Raw genomic sequence first — 20,684 nt, forward strand, 5'->3', positions numbered from 1 at the left:
TCCTTTACCAAAAAAATCATAAATCTATGGTGGATCTGTTTCTCGACATACTTAATTTGAATAAATTTAAACTTAAATTCAAACTTAAACTTTGAAAGAAAGTGAGCAACAAAGCGGGTGAAAATTTCTTCGTTTGACCATTTATTTGTTCAGAACTTATTGACAACAGCAGTATTTGGATGGTATTCTGCGTCTAAAGCGCTTGAGTAGTTTGCAACTGTAAAAGATCACAAACTAATTATTTCGCGGAAAATGGCCATGCAACCGGCAGACAGACATCCGGCCATCGGCACGGTGATCAGCCATGCAAACGCGATATTGCGAAACAGCTTCCACGACACCCCCTCGCCACCACGCGAGGCCCATCCTACGCACACCACTGATCCCACTTTACAGTGCGTCGTTGACACAGGTAGACCAATTTTACTTGCCAACAGAACTGTCACCGCGGCACCCACCTATAGTCAAGAATTTCATGTCGATTAATAAACATAGTTCAATCAACAAAGAGAAAGGCTTAATATCTGAAATCAAACAGGAAATCGACCTTGTCAATTATGAATACATGTAGCAAAGAAATAGAGGAAAATGAAATATTATTAATTTTTTCAAGTCTATAATATCTATTAATTCTTATTATTATCCTAAAACTCATGTTATAAATTTATTTTTGTACTCAAGTATACAATATACAATAAAAATCAGGAACTAAAAGGTTTAATTCTGTTTTTCGCAGAATTCTCCGAAAATAATCAGCTCCAATCGTTCGTTTACCTCTATAGTGAACCCGGTCGTGGGAGTAATGCGTACCAGATCCTGGCCCAGCGTCTGTATCACCCTGCGTCCCCACACCCATAATCCCGTAGAAATACCTAGGCCGCCGTACAACAGTATAAGTATGGGTGTTTCGGCCTCCTGTCGGGCCGAGCCCTCTGCATATACCGCCCAGAGCCCGATTAGCGGCCCGATCGCGTTACTAACATCGTTGCCACCATGTGCAAAGCTGCCGAACATCGCAGTGAGAATTTGCAGAAAGGCGAACAATCTCGATACTTCCGGTTGCGCTTCGTCATCTGCTATTCCGTCCATCTGCGCGTTCTCCACCTCTGCTTGAGCGACCATCAGTAATGGGCTCTCGCTGCTATTACCACGCAACTTCGGAGCCAGGTCGGCTTTAGCGTTGCCGTTGCTGCTGCCACAGGGAGCCTCCGAGATCACCGACAACGCCGTCGTCTCGTTGTTCTCTTGGCAGAGGCCAAAATTCGTCGCCGTCGTTGCTGAAGCCTTCTCGTCACTGCCGTTCGATGCTAATAGTATTCTCGCTCTCTGCCGTGGTACTACGTACACGTACACAATTAACGCGGTAAATGTGCCTGCCAGTATCGCGATTATCAAGTTGATCCACCACGGCATCTTGTCCATCATCAGTACTAACAAATTTAAAAAAGACATCTTGAATAAAAAGATGAAAAATTCAAAATAATGAATTGTTGCATTATTTTTTCTTCCTTTTATTCTCTTGAAAATATTTAGAATCTTAGGGTAAGTTAATGTATTTAATTTTTTCAAAATACTTACGTTTAGGTCCGTCAAGTGCAATTGACATAATATTGACAGCAACGGTCAAACCGTATGCTACAGGAAGAATATGAAGACCTTGTTCAAACGGTTTGTTAGATTGGAGCACGGTTTTTCTTATTATCCAAAAGATACTGACGGACACGATCCCGCTGAGTACGGGGCTGGCAAACCAAGACGCTGCTATGTTACCGAGAGCTATCCATTTTACCTACAACAAGAATATGGTTAAATTACTTCATGAGCTACGTTATGTAACGCAATCGCAACGCGTCGTGGTGCTACTAACCCCGGCGGTACCCCGGCACACGAGCGAAAATCCAACTGTAGCACCAACAATGGAATGCGTACCGGAAATTGGAAGTCGTAATGCGGTAGCCAGCAGTAGCCAGATACCGGACCCGGCTAGACTGGATAACGCTCCTAGCATCAACTCCTTTTCATGGCCTTCGTACAATGAGACGTCCAGTATACCCTTGCGCATTGTATCGGAGACCTGTAGCGGAGGAATAAATAGTCAAGTGAGAACAATTTTCCAAAGTCGAACTTTCTACCGGGTTGCTCTATAAATTTTGCCTTCATAGACAAAGCAAACAAAATTGAAAGTTTTGAAAAATATATACTATATATTATTTCTTTGCCCTGGAGAAAAAATTCATATATCTCATAATATTTTGAAAAATTTGTCATATTTCAAATTTATGTAAAGATTTCTGAAAAAATATCTTAAATCTCTCTTCAGATTTTAAAGTTTTCCTTTTAAAATTATAAAGAGAAATCTTGGAATATTTTAGAATTCACATATAAAAAAATTTTTTAAAAAGATGTAGACTTTTTCAGTCTTCTTGAACTGTTTCAATTTGTATAAAAAAAGGTCTGAAAATTTTTCTAAAAAAATTGTAAAATTAGAAAAATATTAAAAAATTCTAAAATTTGTATAGAAATTCTGAAAAAAATTATATGAAAAATTCTAAGAAAAGTTTTCGCCAGGATGATTTATACAATATTATATAACATTTTTATTTATAAAAATTCAACAACCGACATTGCTTCGATACCTGCCTTGTATCCTATCAAAACGGCACCAGCGATCTCAAAGACGGTCGCCAGGGCACAAGCTTGAAATATCGTAAGCACCCCGGCGCCGACGCTCGTCCCGAAGCTGTTGGCGACATCATTGGCGCCGATACCGAACGCCAATACAAACGCCACTATAAAGCCGATCACTACTATCCAGATTAAGTTCTCATCGTATGGTATACTCATCGTTCTCGCTTTTAACTTAAATCTATTCTGCTTGAGCTTTCAATGCGTGTTTGTTGCGTGTGTATGCTTCTATGCAATTATCCACCTACTACACGTGCGTATCCATCAAAAAATTGATAGGCATAAATTATCATTCTCTCTCGTTTTTTTTTTCCTAAACTTTCATAACAAATAATGTCAATCGACTAAGGACCTCGTAGCAAGGAAGAGTCTTTTCTGATACAGAACTTTATATCAATACTGTGTGTAAACGCTTATCCATCAGAATATATCCTTTCTATATATACTTGGATGAATGTATATATATATATATATATATATATATAATTCTTTTATAATATAATAATGTATCTATATATATTTTTCATTGTAGCCCTAATACGATCAATTCTTCAGTAGTTTTGTACATGTAGCAGAGGTAGTGTTTTGGCGCAGCACCTGATTTATCTAACATCGTGATTTCATCACACGTGATCATACGTGACTGATGCACAACTGTGTCGAGCTAATATAACTCGAAGAAACGAGGAAGGTTACTGGCTGATTCTAGTAACGATCGTGCTCTTCCTCAGATCGAGATTGTAACGCGCGATCTTCGTGTCTTCTTGATGCTCCTCTATCAGCGCTTTCCTCGTGTGGAAATACGCCGGTCGCTGTATTCCCCGCATCTGCAAATCACACAAATCGATTATTTCAAGATGTATTATAGATGATATATACGTGCGCGCGCGTGTGTGTGTGTGTGTGTGTGTGTGTATAAATATATATAAATTTCTATAGGTGGTTCAGTTTTCACAATAGGTTCTTGCGTTTACCTGAAATATAAACTTCAAATCTATTATAGAATTTGATAACCGTAAAATTTAATATTTTGAATTAATAACTTGATAATAAAAAAATTTGTTTTTTCAATTTTTTATCAATTTTTTTTTTTTAGAGAAAACGGTAATAATGTAGTCCTGCACATTAACAAAAGACGTTTATCGTTAAAAATCCCACGTTACTTATTTGTTAGAAGGCAATATGAAAAACACTGACAAAATTTAGATTTAGTTATATTTTTCAGCAAAAATACAATTATTTCAGCTCTCTTACTTGTTCAAAATAAAAAAAATAATACTATTTAAAGTATAGACTCGTTACTTACGAACTTAAAACTTCGTTTAACTTCGTTAAACTTGACATTGAAAATCAGATAAAAATCTTTGGTACACTTCGTAATAAACATCAATTGTCAACAAAAAGGTTGTTGCATCAGTCATGACGGCAACCTTTTATTTATCGAGATTTAACGAGATTTTGATAGGCAACTGTTTCACAACTTACCTATCTAAACACAAGTTAAAAATCTTTTGTAAAAATAATGTTAATATTTTATAACAGAATTTTAAATAGAACTTTAAAAGGCTTCACTTATTATCATCTTTTCCTTTGTATCTCTTTGAAAAAGAACAAACAAAAAATAAAATAAAATTTCTCAATGACAAACAAAAATGTGTTAATTATTTAAATAAAAGAAGTATGATTTCGTATTTTCTGATAGATTAGGCGTGATAGATAGTGCGTTCCACTTGGCGCTCACAATGCTCGCGAGTATTATTTATCCCAACATTTGATAAATAAGGATAAATAGTTCCAGCATTGCGAACGCAGATCATTAAGATATAAAAAAATTATATTATATCTATAACGAAATAAATCATTATCTTGCATTTCGGAAAACTGGAAAAGAACGATAATTAAACATTTTTTATAAAAATTACAAAAAAATTGTTATTTAATTAATTAGAAATTTGGTCGATTCAGTATTAAGAACATCTGAGATTTTGGAACAATTTATGAATTGTGACATTTTTCCTTTCAAATTAAAGTACGAACGGCTGGTGGTACCGGCTAAATGCAGTTTATGCAGTATTGCATGCACCCGCGAGCAGTATTCGATCGTTATACTCCTACTAATTTCTTTCTCCCTTTCCCTCCTACCGCCACGAGGTTCTGACGAAACTATTCTTGCGCTTTGTCCTCCGATACTTTTTTATAATATATTTAAAATTTATACTGTATTCAAAATTAATTTCATTATATATTCTAAAATTTCTGAAATATCACCTTGAGAGACAGCGCATTTCACGACAGCGAGACTACAGACGAAAATGATCGAAGCTGTCCAATTGACTTCATGCAACAACGCGACCCCTGAGTCATCCACCGTAATTCGATCTTCGATACAGCCACGTGGAAACCGATAGCCGCGTCGTTAAGGCTCTCGAAACATACATTAAATTCATAAAACATCTTCTCAATTTCGGGATGCTGCCCTCGTAAAAATCTCCCGTGATTCATTGAACTATGGGTTCCAACCCTCACATTGCCTTCATTAAGCCTAACTTATGGACATATCCGGAGTCGATTTTTGACCAGAAATCAGGGAAAGATGCCACAACTGTGTCACAAATTAATTATCTCTTTCGATTTTTGCAGAAAAAACGTTAGCAACTGTTGACCTGATTGCCGGGTGCAACGCGACCATAATTTCTCGATCGAACCCTCCACCGGTCGGAGCGTTTCTCAGGAAAAAGGCGAGCGGCCGCGTTCAACAATTCATTTTATCAAGATGATTCAATTTACCACGCTCCGAATCATTTTTCGTGCTGACCAGCGCGCGTCGTGTTCTTCGGCACGTTGCTGGAGAAACGTTGCTGGTCACGCGGGCTCATCCGGCAGGAACGAACTCGCTTGCGTTCGAGAAAGACACTCGACGTTCAGGACCAGCGATCAGCGGAATCACCAGCAGGATCACCAGCAGCACTCTCCGTCGTCTGACGAGACGACGATGCAATCACGACGGCTTCCTTGAAACTTTAGCGGCCGCACGCTCCTCTCGGATGCGATACCGCTCAGCTTAGGTTCGCGTGGGGGTGAGATATTGATCCGACAATTTGCCCGCGAAATGCATGCCGCACGTATGTGAGGGATGATGTAACTCAATGACGATCAATGAATGATCTCCAATGGCACATTCAATGGGGCAGTCGAATTCCATTGGAGCATTTTTTTTCGTTCAGTTTCTTTCTCATTTTCTTCAACTTTTGATGCAAGACTTGTCCATATGGATACTACAGGAAAAATCGAGTAAAGCATTAACTCACTTCGAGGTATCGATTTCAGAATTGCAAAATGCTCGATGACATGATTTTAACGCAAAATTTGATACATTATTTGATGCTAAAAAATAAAAATATAGCATACAGGAACTTTGAAAAATTTGACTGCGATGAATTTTTCCCTAAAAAAAGGAAAGACATTTTCTTAAATCACCCTCATTGCAACCTTTAAATATAATTTATGTCGTAATAAAATTTTCCAAAAAAACACTTTTATGACTTTAAAAAATTTTTTTGACTTTAAAGTATTTTTTGTGCTTAAAATTATCTAATTAATATATAAAACTGCGCTTTCTTTAATTTCTCGAGTATTTTGGAATTTCCATTTGGAAATTTAAAAAAACCAACTTTCATAATAAATGAATATCAAGATATTTTTAAATATTGTAATCTTAAACATACTTGTTTCGTGTTTTACTTCAATTTGATTTTGTTTAATTCACTATGTCGCTTAATGTTTTCTGTTTTCTCTTAATCAATTTAATAAAACATACTAACGACGTTATTATTATTACTGTTTAATTATCATTCAGTTATCACATGTGTCATCCAAGTGATTCAATATACACTTATATAAGAAATATATTGCAGACATATATGTGAACGCGAAAACAATCGACAATGAAATACAATTTCTTTCCAATTATCATGTATCTTCGATCGAGAATTATTTTTGCGTCTATCTGCAATTTATTTAATATCTTCATGTACTGAGTTATGAATTATTTATAACAAATTTGGTTGAACACACTAATGTATAATATATTAAAAGCATCGTACATTAATCTAAATAAAAATACAAATACATGATTTACCAAGCAGAACAGTAAAATCTATTGATGAGACTCCATGATTTTCCTCGTTTATATATATATATATATATATATATATATATATATATATTTATATAAAAAACATCTTTATCAACAATTTCCATTAAACATACGTCTTTATCATCAATTGTATGCCTCAATGTACATCAGTATGCATTGAATATAATGTAAATACTGAACGTATTGACTATTAAAGAAAAAAGTATATGCATTACAATAATTAAACAATATTATAAATATTCTATCAATATTGCAGAATGTGGCTTTTCCTCCTAAAATTCGTGTCACACAATGCATTGGAAATTGAGAATTGAGAATTGGAGATTAGAATTCAACCAGACTTTTATTTTAATCCATTTTGTTTTGTTTCTGATTGGTTGAATTCTAATCTTCAATTCGCAATCATTGACCTTTAATGTACAGTGTGACATGGGCTTAACAGATATTTTTTCATTATAAATTGGTTTATTATTATTTGATACATAGTTTATTATTTGGAAATGATCATTTGGGAAATTAAACGGATGTTTATAACATGATCAATACACAGCATCACTGAATATTTATAACTGTTTTGAACAAACAAATTTAATTTATTTAATCTCTATTCATCTTAATATATACAAACCAGCTCTTCTCCGCGAAATGTGCATTAAAGAACGGAGAATTTTTGTTACATTACTATAGTAACCATAAGCTAAATTATATTTTACGACTCTTCCCATCTCGCTTTCTCCTCGTTCTCTTTTTCGACTTCATCGAGATATGGCTTAAGATATTCTATATCCTGTAAAAAAAAATTCTTCTTTTGGCTAAAAAAACTTTGGATCAATTGCGATATTGATCAGTCAATGGTAAGTGATATTTACTGACCTCTTCGAACTTAGTCCACTGTTCTTTGGGCAAGACTCTGTGACAAGCACTCAACTGTAGGGCTCTTATTATACGGAAATTGCGTTGATCTAAAATTTCTTGAGGAAGGCGTCTCAATGCTTCTGCTACATCCGAATGAAGTTGATCATTTATTAAATCATTCTTCATTAAACCTAAACAGAAAAATTAATGATAATAATAATAATAATTAAAAATATATTAGAGCTATTTAGGTGAACTTCTTGATTCAGCTCTTCTTCAAAACAAAAAAAAAAAGAGAAAGAATGGACTACAAGAAGTTCTAAAAAGAACAGATTTATTATCACATTCTTTAGTGTCAACTTTTTTACAAAATTGCACATATATATATATATATATGTATTGCAACTAGTGTCGGAATAATACTGATCAAATTTGCTATAAAAACAAATTTAGCCAATACAGATACATAAGGAAGCAACTACAGATAACATTTCAAATGTATTAAACGTTTGTCTCTATTAGTTCAATAAAACGAGTTATATCAGCTTCTACACAAGGAAATATACAATATTAACAACAAGGTTAGGTTAGAGTTAAGAATTTCATTCGTTTTCATACGATTAATTAACTAATTAACAATGTAAAACATCACTTTTTATTACCTAATTGATTAAATCCGCAGGCATTGTAGTACCATTTCCTAAAACCGACGGCTGGAACGAAAAATACATTATGTAAGAATTCGTATCATCTATATTATCTCACTTGGCAATCGATCACATAAAAAAACAGAAACGTATCGATATTTTATTAGACGTAAAATATAAAATTGGCTATTTACTGATCAACCGATTCATTGGCTTGCTCATTTCGGAGGATACAATTTCTATAGGGACTGCAACGAAATTCAATGGACTCTTCACGTAGTTCACAGATCGACGTATCCAATGTTAAATGGCGACATGCGTATGTATTGTGCATAGTTGTCAGTTGTCATATTGTGATTTTCTGACAACTCGAAAAAAAACAAAATTTTAGAACAACTTCATTTAATTTAATCGATTAACTCATCGATTAATGTTTATTTCTTTCAATAATTAATTTTATAACCATAATTTAATTTCTTTTTTTTGTTTTAAACTTAGGTAGACATCAATAAAATGATTTCCTATTAGACAATTTTCTTGTAAAATCATTTGTATAAAACAGATTTTTGAAGTACAATTAGAAAAAGTTTGACAGTCATTCAAATTATTTTAAAATGAATTAATTACTTTTACACTATACAATTAATATATATAAAAATAAATTAAATAAAGTTTTTGTACAGAATCATTAATATTTTCAATACAAAGTTTTGAAGTATAATTACGAAAAGATTTTACAGTACGTTATCATATGTGTATGTGAATATTTAAAATTATATATTTTAACATGTATATGTAAAATCCATATTCAAACTACTATATGTGTCATAGATTGAAGATTAATTCAATCAGTCAGATAATTTTAATTTTATTCTAAGTATTTTGTTTTGGTTCGTAATATTGCAGGTTGCATTTAGCAGAGAAATAGCTTTGCAATTGTCATCCCGAATCTACAATAAATTTTTCTAGCCATCCCAGCCATAAGGAATGGACGAATCACAATCAATTATTCTCCTCACATTTGACTGTAGTCCGGATCTACAATAGGTGTTTTAAGCTTTAAGAAATTGACCAATTACAATTGAATGCGAAGAGAATAATTGATTATGATTCGTCCATTCCTCATGGCTTAAGGCTTAAAAATCTATTGTAAATCCGGGGTTACTCGGTATTTTAAGCTTTTAGTCGTAAAAAATTGACCAATTACAGTTAAATTTAAGGAGAATATTGGTCAGTTTCTTATGGCTTAAGACTTAAAACACCTATTGTAGATCCGAACTAAGAGGCAAGAGCATATTAGAGCATACTATGCAAACTTTTATTATATGATTGTGACTGACTGCATTCAGAAAAGAAAACTCATAGTGTTTTCGGCCCGACCGGGTTTGCACCAACTTGGGTTAGAAAATGCTTCGCTATTGGTTGACGTTACACGCTCTACCAATAGGAGAGCACGAAACATCATTACTTCAACCCAAGTTAGACTTGATCGGAGTGAAAACACTATCAATTAGCGCTTGGGTGCCATTTCCATTTAAACCGGAAATTTAAATCGGATCAGAATGTAAGAACCAACCAACTACAGTCGAGCATTTCCCTGTCGTTCGATTGTAACAGGAGAATACTTGACTGTAGTTGGTTGATTCTTACATTCTGATCCGATTTAAATCTTCGATGGAAACTAGGCCAGTGACGCATTTTTTATTTCGCAGCCTTTTTCCGCACCGTGAGATTTTATCCTTAGTAATTCTTTAATATAATTGATTTCTACACTTAGATCGAACGAAGAACTAAAGGCAAGAATCATATTAAAGAATCACTAAATGCTAACTGAATAGTTTTCTCTGCTGAACGCAACCACTAAAACTTGCAGCGTTTCCATTGAGAAATTTAATGAAGTGCAACACTAGTGTACTTGAATGCAAATTGATTTACGTATTTTCATTAATAAACAATTTAAGCCTTTTAACATTATGACATGATCGTGACAATAAAGAACAATGCAATTAAAAGAGTTAAATTATTATTTATTAACATAGCAAATAAATAAAATAATTTATATTTAAGTGGATTCAGTGTTGCACTAATTTTCTCAGTGGAAAACGCTATTAGTGTTTTTCCATTGGACTAACCAATAAAAAAGTTTTATTCCAAATTAACCAATAGCAACATGGGCAAACGTTTCTCATTTTGACGGAAGAGGGAACTACTTTGTGAAGGAGTAGGCGATCGTTGCGCGGATCACCGGATATATAAATGCGTGCAAGAATGCCGCACGTCGCTTTTTTGCCTCAGTAAAGGTAGAGTTGTGTTCGCGTTGCGCGTTTGTTGTGTGCGTTTCCTTTTCCCCTGAAATAGGCCACATAACCTAATGTCCATTTCGTGAAACTAACTCTCCTAGAAAAACCCAAAAAAAAGCAAAAAAAATTGTGAAAAAAAAAACGTATTGAAAAAAAATCGCAAAACCACAAAGCGAAAATCGTCGTGTCCTCGATGATAAAGGAAAAGAAAGGGAAGTAAATACCGAGTCGAGAGCCCAGAGTATTCGTGAGCGACGTTCGTTCGCGGGGAGAAACAGACGGAGGAATTTATCTACTCACAGGCACGCAAAAAAAAGTACCTACGCACGCACGTACGTAGTGGAAGCGGGAGAGGTGAAGAGGAAAACGTGTGCGAGGACGCGCGAGCGACGAGACACGGGCAGGTGCGGTGCGTTGTAGACGGAGCAGGATAAGCCGTACCGCGCGTGGAGGGTAGACAAGGAAGAAGCCAAACGATTGAAGCGTCGCGCGCGACGCCAAAGTACGCCGTCCCGTTTCTCTCTTTTCTCTGCGATAATCTACCGCCACCACAGCCGCCGCCATGAATCCTGGAGCACCCAATTACCCCATGGCTTCGCTCTATGTAGGCAATCTGCACACCGACATCACCGAGGCGATGCTGTTCGAGAAATTCTCGACTGCTGGACCTGTGCTGTCGATTCGCGTATGCCGCGACATGATCACCCGCCGCTCGCTCGGCTACGCATATGTCAACTTTCAGCAACCAGCCGATGGTGAGTTATCATTGTTATTATTTTTATTATTGCGCAATTCTCATAATGACGATAGTGGTGGTGGTTGGTGATGGTGGTAGCGGTGGTGGTGGTTGCGGCAGTGGCAGTGGTAGTCAACGTGGTAAGTGATAACGCGGCGTCGGTAACGCCGCGCGAATCGCCACCTGCTGCATGTCTCACATGTGTCGCGCCAACGCGCGCCCTGTTGGATCCAGCAGAGCATGACGCGACATAAAAACTTAAATAGTAAGATGTAAGCAGTAAGAATATCAACCTGTTGGATTTGCTATTGCTTACGTTTTACCGTTTAAGCTTCTGTGTATTATGGCCTTTAAGGATGAAGGTCATGGAGGATTGTGAGTTGAAGAGAGGGGAATTAAGATTGAAACACAATTGAAAAGCACGCAGGGAATAATGGATGATTTGCTTCGAAGGCTTGGACATTCAAACTTTGAAGCTTAAAGCATCAAATAAAATAAAATCTTCAAAAATCGAATGATTAAATTTGAACAATTAAAGTAACACAATTATGGATTACGTTTACACGGCTCGATTTAACATCGATGTTGGGAAATTGGCCAATCACAGTCATTCCATTCTTCAGAGGAATGATTGGCTAGTTTCATAACATCGATGTTATAACTTTGTAAATCGAGTCGTGTAAATGTAGTAATAATTAATTTAATATAATAATAATATTACCGTAATAGGTGCATATTTATAAAATTATATATGTATGACAAAATTTGAAATAGAATGTTTTAATGTTGTGATTACTTTGTTAAATTAAAAAATACGTAAGTTCAATATTTTCATTGATTTTACGATTCTGTCTGGATTTTATGTTTTTTAAAATTATCGTATGCTAAGAAAGATTTACTTAGTAAAGTTAAAACATTAATATTATTTTATTATATTTTGTTCATTTATTCGAGAATAAATTTATTTTTAATTTTTTTTTTAATTTTCTTAATTAGATTTTTTTTATTAAGCATTATCCCTTTTCTTTTTACATGCATATCCAGTCTAATTATTAGTGTATAATATTTTAGAATATAATATTGCAAATTTTTTAAGAATATCACATTTTTTAGTGTATATATATGTATATAAATTATGTGTATTTATATGTATTAAATTTATTCAAGAAATACTAAAAATATTATAAATTAATTCTTTTTATTTATAATATTTTTAGCATTTCTTGAATAAATTCGTCATTCTTACGAATGTATTTTTCGAAGTTTCGAAATTAACTTCAAACTTTGAAAAAATTTGAAGCTTTGAAATATCGAAATCAGTCAAAAGTAACAATCCTAATTTCAATTTATCAGTACTGTATATTCTGATGTACACACTTATGATAGGTTGAAATCTGTTATTTCCCATTCCGCGATTGTCTGTGCATTCAACTGTGTTTCAGGCTTTAGACTTTAATCGAATAATCTTAATCCATTTTGTTCTGATTGATTAAATTCTAATCTTCAATTTGCGATTCTCGGTCCATCACGGGCTTAACGATGATTGATGATTAACATTTAAGCGCATTTGCCATGTGACAGAGAAAATATTGTTTTTCTTTAATTTTTTTTTTTTTGTTGCGCATTATTTGAAGACACGCGGTCAAAGCGGTCAAAGAAACAAATCCATCGAAAATATCTGAAATTTTAGTATATTTATTTTTTTTTATAAAACTTCTTCGCTTTCGGCAAACTTCAAATATATGTATAATATATTTACTTCACTTTATGAGTGTACTAGTTTAATTTAAAACAACAAACAAACCTGTTGAGTATCAGATTGGTCATATTTGTGTCTGAAACTATCATAATTTTTTAAAATGCTTGTAAAATATTAATATTTAATATAGAATTTCAAATGACATAAATAGATGAATAATGATATACCTAAAGAAAAAATGTATTCAACATAGTACTTATAAGGATATTTTATTTAGACACACTACACAATACTTTATCATTGTACACTTACGATAATGAAAATTCCACTGTGACGCACACGGTAAGAAACTAAACTCAATGAGTAGTTCACCCGTTAAGTGTATTTCATAACTACACACTCAAATAAAATAGAAATATTAACTCGAACATTAAATATTTTTCTTAATTTTCGATTAAAGTAATCTAATTTTTTATTCAAGAATTGAATTATGAGAAACATTAATATATCTCATTTTGTAATATTATTGTAATATTGTAGTATTAATTCTGAAATCAAGAAAGAATCAAGAAAAAATTATGAATTTTAATTAAAAGAAACAAATTTTTACAATAACTTGATTTAAAAAGTATTTTACAAAATAAATAAATAAATCGAAAAATACAAGATTATTCTTTTTATATATTTATGCTTGGAAGAATAAGTTCATAAAAATCATGCGCGCGCACACACACGAAATTAATTCTTATCAAGAAGTATTCAAATATACAAAAGTTATTTGGAATGGAAATTTTTCTTTCTACTACAAATATATCTTATATACTGTGTAATTTAATTTTAAAATTTTATGTAATTTTTGGAGATGTATTTTTAGCTTATAGACTTTAAACAGTTGTCAGAGCAATTGTGTATACATATGAATTTATTTAATGATAAAAAAACCGCCTTCGCGATTAACATAACGATCAAATCTTTAACATGTTATTCAACTTCCACAAAGACGCAATACATTAACATAAATATACATTTGCGGATGTTATGTTTCAGCTGAACGCGCCCTTGATACTATGAACTTCGACATTATAAAAGGGCGGCCTATCAGGATTATGTGGTCCCAGCGCGATCCCTCCTTACGCAAGTCAGGCGTTGGAAATGTATTTATCAAGAACTTAGATAAAAACATAGACAATAAAGCGATGTATGATACGTTTTCGGCGTTCGGTAATATACTGAGTTGCAAGGTTACGCAAGACGAATCAGGCGCGTCAAAGGGTTACGGTTTTGTTCATTTTGAAACAGAGGAAGCAGCCAACAAATCTATTGAAAAAGTCAATGGAATGTTGCTAAATGGCAAGAAGGTAAAGTATTCTTTCTTCACTGATTATAAGATGAAAGTTATTATCTCAATTGATTGGCTTATCGAGTCAAGAGTTTCTCTCGTTTAATGAATCATGAGACAAATCTATAATATAATACATACATGATACAGAGGTTGATTATATTAATATCTAAAAAAAATTACATTGATTTTTTAAAATATTTAATTCTAAATATATGGAATTCACATTCATAAATATATACAAAACTTTTTATTCTGTAGATATTTTTTCTTAATTTGAAACATTTGCATATAAGAGAGACATTTCAAGAATATATTATAATTACAAAGTAAATACTTAATCATTCTGTTAAGGTTTCGTCTGAATTTATATCATATAATTTCGATGTTACATCACTTTCATTATTTGCATATTTTGCCGCATGCATTATTTTGATTTGAGAGCGAGACATTTATATAACCTTCATGATATGTAACCTCAAACATATCTCAAGCATATTAATGGATTAATTCTAAGCAGAATCGTAATTTGTTTTGGTAAGACATATAAGACTTCATGACTGATGTTTTATATACTTTATATAGATATTGTAAGATGTGTACGAAATACCTAATGATTTCTTGTAAATCTTACGACTAGCAAGAGAAACTGTCTGTAAAGATATTGCATTAAGTTATAAACAGTTATAAGTTGTTACAAGTGTACGAAAATATATTACGAGCCTTACGATTCTGTTTAGAATTTAGGAATAAGCCTATCATTACCCTGGTAAAAAAAGTTGATAGAGAACGATTGAAAATGATAGGATTTCTATCAATTTGTATCGTTTTCTATAAATTTATATCATTTTCTACCATTAACTTCATGAGCATTATGATTGATCAGATATGAATCCTATCGTATTTTATCTATTCTATAAGATTTCTATAAGATCTGATTCAAATTAGGGAATTCATGAATCAAATTTCATATTCAAAACGATAGGATTTTTCTATCGTTCTCTAACAATTTTTTTTTAATCAGGGCAAATGAATGCCAATTTTTATATTTTATTAACTTAAAATATTTATTATAACATAAAATTAAAAATGATTTTATGTATAATGACATTAAGGAATTGGTATTGTTGGTAATGTTTTTATATTAGGTGTTGGAATTAATTCGTAGCGTTTTTTAATGAAAGAATGTTATTTATTTCACATGAGCATTAAAAAATACATTAATGAAAGTACTTCCCATCACTTGTAAAACGCTACGAATTAATTCCAACACCTAATATTATTATTTTAATTCTTTTACATAATTTTAAGAATTTAAACTGTCTATTAACTAGGAAGTAGCGCGTTTCTTTTCTGTTTTTCAACATGGATTATGCTTACAGGTGTATGTCGGTAAATTCATTCCACGTAAGGAACGCCAAAAGGAATTAGGCGAGAAGGCCAAACTGTTCACAAACGTCTACGTAAAGAACTTTGGCGAGGATATGACCGACGACAAGCTGAAAGAAATGTTTGAAAAGTATGGGACCATTACAAGCCACAAAGTGATGATTAAGGACGACGGCAAATCACGTGGCTTCGGATTTGTCGCATTTGAGGACCCAAACTCTGCCGAGCAGGCGGTGCTTGATTTGAACGGTAAGGAGATTGCCGAGGGCAAGTGTATGTACGTTGGACGGGCTCAGAAGAAAGCCGAGCGTCAACAGGAACTTAAACGGAAATTTGAGCAATTGAAAATCGAGCGGCTGAATCGATATCAAGGTGTGAATTTGTATGTAAAGAATTTGGATGATACGATCGACGATGAGCGTCTGCGTAAAGAATTTACGCCGTTTGGTACGATCACCTCAGCGAAGGTGATGATGGAAGAAGGACGTAGCAAGGGTTTTGGTTTTGTGTGCTTCTCACAGCCAGAGGAAGCCACCAAGGCAGTTACTGAGATGAACGGACGCATCGTAGGTTCCAAACCCCTCTACGTTGCTCTGGCGCAACGTAAGGAAGATCGTAAGGCACACCTTGCCTCTCAATATATGCAACGCATGGCAAATATGCGCATGCAGCAGATGGGTCAAATATTCCATCAACCCGGTAACGCCGGTAGTTACTTTGTACCTACACTGCCGCAGCCGCAGCGATTCTATGGACCCGCGCAGATGGCGCAAATTCGTGCTACTCCACGCTGGCCAGCGCAACCAAATCAAGTAAGACCGAACGCGCAGACTGGCAACTCTGGATTCGCATCAATGCAAGCTGCACCATTCCGAGCGGCGCCGCGAGCTCCTGCCGCACAGGCTGGAGCTTTACGTAATAACATGTCTGCAAGACCTATCACAGGTATTAAAAAAAAAAGTATTGATGTATACAAATGTATTGTTCAATATAAACAGAATTTTATGAACACAACTTGTAAATCCATATCGTGATTATAGTATTATACAATAATAATAATTATAATTATATTTAATAATTAGTAAATAATGTAAAATAATTATTATTTTACATTATCTGACAATATGTATTTCAGGTCTGCAAGCTGTTAGTAACAATATGCAGAGCCGTTCCATGGCTGGACCAGCCGTTGGTGTCTCGCCCGGTCAGAGCCGTCCATCGAATTACAAGTACACCGCAAATATGCGCAATCCTCCACAAGCGGCTATGGCTCTACCTACACCGAGTGGTCCTTCTATGCAGCAGGCGGTTCATATCCAGGGCCAAGAACCGCTCACTGCATCGATGCTAGCTGCAGCACCACCGCAGGAACAAAAACAAATGTTAGGAGAACGTTTATTCCCTCTGATCCATGACATGAATCCACAACTGACCGGCAAAATCACTGGTATGTTGTTGGAGATCGATAACAGTGAACTGCTTCATATGCTGGAACACAAAGAATCTCTGAAGGCCAAGGTCGATGAAGCCGTGGCCGTATTACAGGCCCATCAAGCAAAACAAGCCGTCGCGCCGAAGAAGGAATAAACGTCTCATCGATAATGTTTATTTATAATAAGTGAAAATAAATTTCGATATATTTTGAATTTGATTCGTTTGTATGCGGGATATTATTTCTTCATTTAATTTTGTTTTTCTAAATTTATCATGTCAGCATGTTTATATAATAAATTTATTTTCCAAGATAATCAATTCCGAGATATTACTTGGAAAGATGCAAAAATGCATACTTTTTTTACAATGTAACATTTTAAGAAAAAAATCTTCATATTCGGCACATTAAAATATGAGAAGTTACGGATGTATGTTTTCTGAATCAATAATTAGATTCGTTTTGCATTTGCTTACTAAAAGAAACATGTGAAAGAATATGAAATGATTTCCAAACTAAAAATTTAAAATAATAAATTTTTCTGTCAGGATAAAGTGATCGATGTTCAGTGGATGCAACAATTAATTGAATAGTTTAGGAACCATTAATTTTGTTCGATAAATTTATAAGTATAACTGCAAACAATGATTGTCTAACAATATATATAATTGTTACATCTATTGAACATTTTTTTCTTTTCATATTTCCCTTTTCAAATAAAATCATCTCTGAAAAGAAACTATTTTTCAAATTACACTAGAATCAATCATAATGAAGGTTGATCATTTGCGATTTACGGTCATATCTGTTTGTTGGAGTTTATCGAAAGATAAATAACATTTTTATTTTTTTAGATAAATAAATGTTAGGCGTCTTTGACTTTTCCTTTAAGTCAGAATTTCTATTTTCAATATTCTCTTCTATTTCTACCAATACAAATTAACTTCAAATTCGGTTTAATTTACTCTTTCTCTAATTCTTAGAATTAAAAGATAAAAAGTAAATTAAATCGAGATTGAAATATGTTGGTAAAAACGGACATCTTTTATTCTATATACTTTTCCTATTTTTTAAATAAAGTTAAAGTAGTAATTATAGATAATAGTTACTTCATTTATCTTACATTTCGCAAATTAACATCTGATTTATGAAAAGATGATAAGATGGAAACGATGGAGTCTGTAGAAGTATTTGTGTTAGTTAATTTTACTGTAAGCAATTGTATCAGTCGAATTAATTGCTGATTAAGTGTAATTAAGTTAATTCGATAAAAGTTTTTATCCAAATCTCAGTACATTCCGAAATTTCTTAATAATCGAACAATTCGAACGTTTTTAATTACGTGTCAAGAATACAATTTCAGTTAGATGGCAACGAGAAAAAATTTCTGCAGCTCGATCTTTCGGAACTAGAGTTATCATATATGAATCACAAGAAAAGAGTATTATAAATTAGAATATTACAAATGTACAAAAAGTAGAATAATAATTCTAAAACAGAAAGAAATAAATAATTTTTGTCCGTTAAAGTATAAAAAAGTAGTCATTTATGAATTCGAACATATGCTACATACATAAATAATTGAAACCTTGATGCAAGATTACATTTTATATCTACGCGTCGTTGTAAGGCGCGTTTGAAAAAAATCTACAGGTAATTCTACAATCAAAATAGATAGATATTTTAAAATATATGAAAAGAAAGAGCATACAGAACCACAGCACAAGATGTAGTTAGTGATATTTAATTATTCTTGCATATACGAATTACAATAAAAACATTAAACGTTTCGGCCACAATCTGGCCATCTTCAGTAAAATTAATAATATTCTTAAGACGCAAAGTTACATCAAGTTGGAATCAAATTCAACCCTCGTGTGTTATAATTGTAAAGATCATGTTTGCATCAAAGCGACGCTGCTTCATATAATAATGTTAGAACGTTAGAAGTCATGTAGTAAAAAGTGTAGAACGAGAATTTCCAGATTCTAATTTACAATAATTTATTTAATTATTAATATCTTTTAAAACGGAGAATAAAACAAAGGAAACATTACCTGTTTTACAGCAAAATAATCGATGAATTATAAGTACTCATTTCACAGATAGAAATTTGTCGTGACACTACTAGCTTGATCAAAAAGTTTCCGGAATTTATTCAGAAAATTCAAAATACAAGTTTATTCATCAAAAGTGATATTGTCCCCTTCAAAGTACTCTCCAGCGACTGCAACGCACTTATGCCAGCGCTTGATCCAGCTCTCGAAACATTTCTGGAACTCTATTATTGGTATAGCCATCAGAGCCGTCTTCGATTTTTCCATTACCTCCTTTCGGCTGTTAAAACGCGTTCCCCGCAGGTTTTTTGACTCGATCGAACAGAAAAAAATCGCAGGGAGCCATATCGGGTGAATTCAATGGCTGTTGGATGGTATTCGTTGTTGCAAACTCGTTGTTGCAAATTCAACTCCATTTTTAAAACTGTAAAAAATCGAAAACACGCGCAGAGGTAGATGTACTCAAGACGGCGTAATTTTTACAAATGTCAAGCTATGGCGATAAAATTTGATGGAAATGTCAATGATAGATGTGGCAACCTAGCCAAAAAAAAGAACTCAAATACATTTATTAAGACAGGAAAGGATTCTTTGCCTAAGGATGACCAATGCGGAGTAGTTTATAAAATTAATTGCTTAAACCGTGAATCGTCTTATGTTGGCCAAACTAAAAGGAAATTAAAAACTTGGATTAAAGAACATAAGACCGACATAAGAAAACCTTCTTCCGAAATTTCTGTGGTTTCACGTCACCGTATGAATGAGATGCATGAATTAGATTGGGATAATATAAGAATTTTAGATATAGAACAATCTTTAGTGAAAAGAAGAATTTCGGAAATGATACATATAAAAAGACAAATAAGTGGTATCAATAAGCAAAGTGACACGGAAGGTTTGCCTGAGGTTTATTTTCCTCTTCTAAAGAAGGATGTCTCTTTCCTTTAATAAATAATTCTAGAACTTTCTAAATTGTTGACTCAGATATATAAATAGTGGTAAAATATATGATAGGACAAATAACAACACATAATGTCACGACAAAATTCTAATTGTGTAAAAGAAATATTCGAGATTCATCGTTTGGTTTTTTTGCTGTAAAACAAGGTAATGATTCTATTTCTTTATATTCCGACTAGAAGATTTTAATATATACAATTTTATTTAAATTAGAATCTGGAAATTCTTGTTCTACACTTTTCTTGATATGACAACTGGCGTTGTAACATTACTGTATGAAGCATCTTCACATATAAAAGAACATGTTTATTTAATTACAATTTTCGACTGTTGAATTTAATGTCAACTAGATGTAACTCTGCGTTTTAAGAATATTATTGAATTACTGAAGATGGCCAGATTGTGGCCGAAACGTTTAATGTTTTAATT

The 20,684-nt window shown here is 33.4% G+C and overlaps 3 protein-coding genes across 4 annotated transcripts; 1 reads left to right on the plus strand and 2 right to left on the minus strand.

Moving 5' to 3' along the window:
* Positions 1 to 124: 124 nt before the first annotated feature.
* NaPi-III (Na[+]-dependent inorganic phosphate cotransporter type III) lies at positions 125 to 7,274 on the minus strand. Of its 2 annotated transcripts, none has more exons than XM_087403911.1 (6): positions 5,473 to 7,274; positions 2,641 to 3,512; positions 1,868 to 2,074; positions 1,579 to 1,789; positions 811 to 1,430; positions 125 to 458 (listed from the first exon to the last, which is right to left on the minus strand). In XM_087403911.1, the coding sequence occupies exons 2-6, from the start codon at positions 2,842 to 2,844 to the stop codon at positions 228 to 230; spliced, it is 1,473 nt and encodes a 490-aa protein (XP_087260037.1). In that variant the 5' UTR covers positions 2,845 to 3,512; positions 5,473 to 7,274; the 3' UTR covers positions 125 to 227. The 2 variants fall into 2 exon arrangements, with proteins under 2 accessions (XP_087260037.1, XP_087260036.1); XM_087403910.1 differs by having other exon boundaries at positions 775 to 1,430.
* A 139-nt stretch (positions 7,275 to 7,413) lies between these two features.
* LOC105150306 (cytochrome b-c1 complex subunit 7) lies at positions 7,414 to 8,694 on the minus strand. Its single transcript, XM_011063308.2, has 4 exons — positions 8,538 to 8,694; positions 8,359 to 8,409; positions 7,715 to 7,887; positions 7,414 to 7,628 (listed from the first exon to the last, which is right to left on the minus strand). Exons 1-4 carry the CDS (start codon positions 8,563 to 8,565, stop codon positions 7,551 to 7,553), a joined length of 330 nt encoding a protein of 109 aa, XP_011061610.1. The 5' UTR covers positions 8,566 to 8,694; the 3' UTR covers positions 7,414 to 7,550.
* Positions 8,695 to 10,567: 1,873 nt separating this feature from the next.
* Positions 10,568 to 17,792, plus strand: LOC105150298 (polyadenylate-binding protein 4-like). The gene is made up of 4 exons (XM_011063295.2): positions 10,568 to 11,398; positions 14,126 to 14,436; positions 15,800 to 16,751; positions 16,942 to 17,792. Exons 1-4 carry the CDS (start codon positions 11,206 to 11,208, stop codon positions 17,391 to 17,393), a joined length of 1,908 nt encoding a protein of 635 aa, XP_011061597.1. The 5' UTR covers positions 10,568 to 11,205; the 3' UTR covers positions 17,394 to 17,792.
* The last annotated feature ends 2,892 nt before the right edge of the window (positions 17,793 to 20,684 follow it).

The sequence above is a fragment of the Acromyrmex echinatior genome, chromosome 3, assembly GCF_024713525.1.
Source record: "Acromyrmex echinatior isolate Ae372 chromosome 3, ASM2471352v2, whole genome shotgun sequence".
Classification (NCBI taxonomy): domain Eukaryota; kingdom Metazoa; phylum Arthropoda; class Insecta; order Hymenoptera; family Formicidae; genus Acromyrmex; species Acromyrmex echinatior.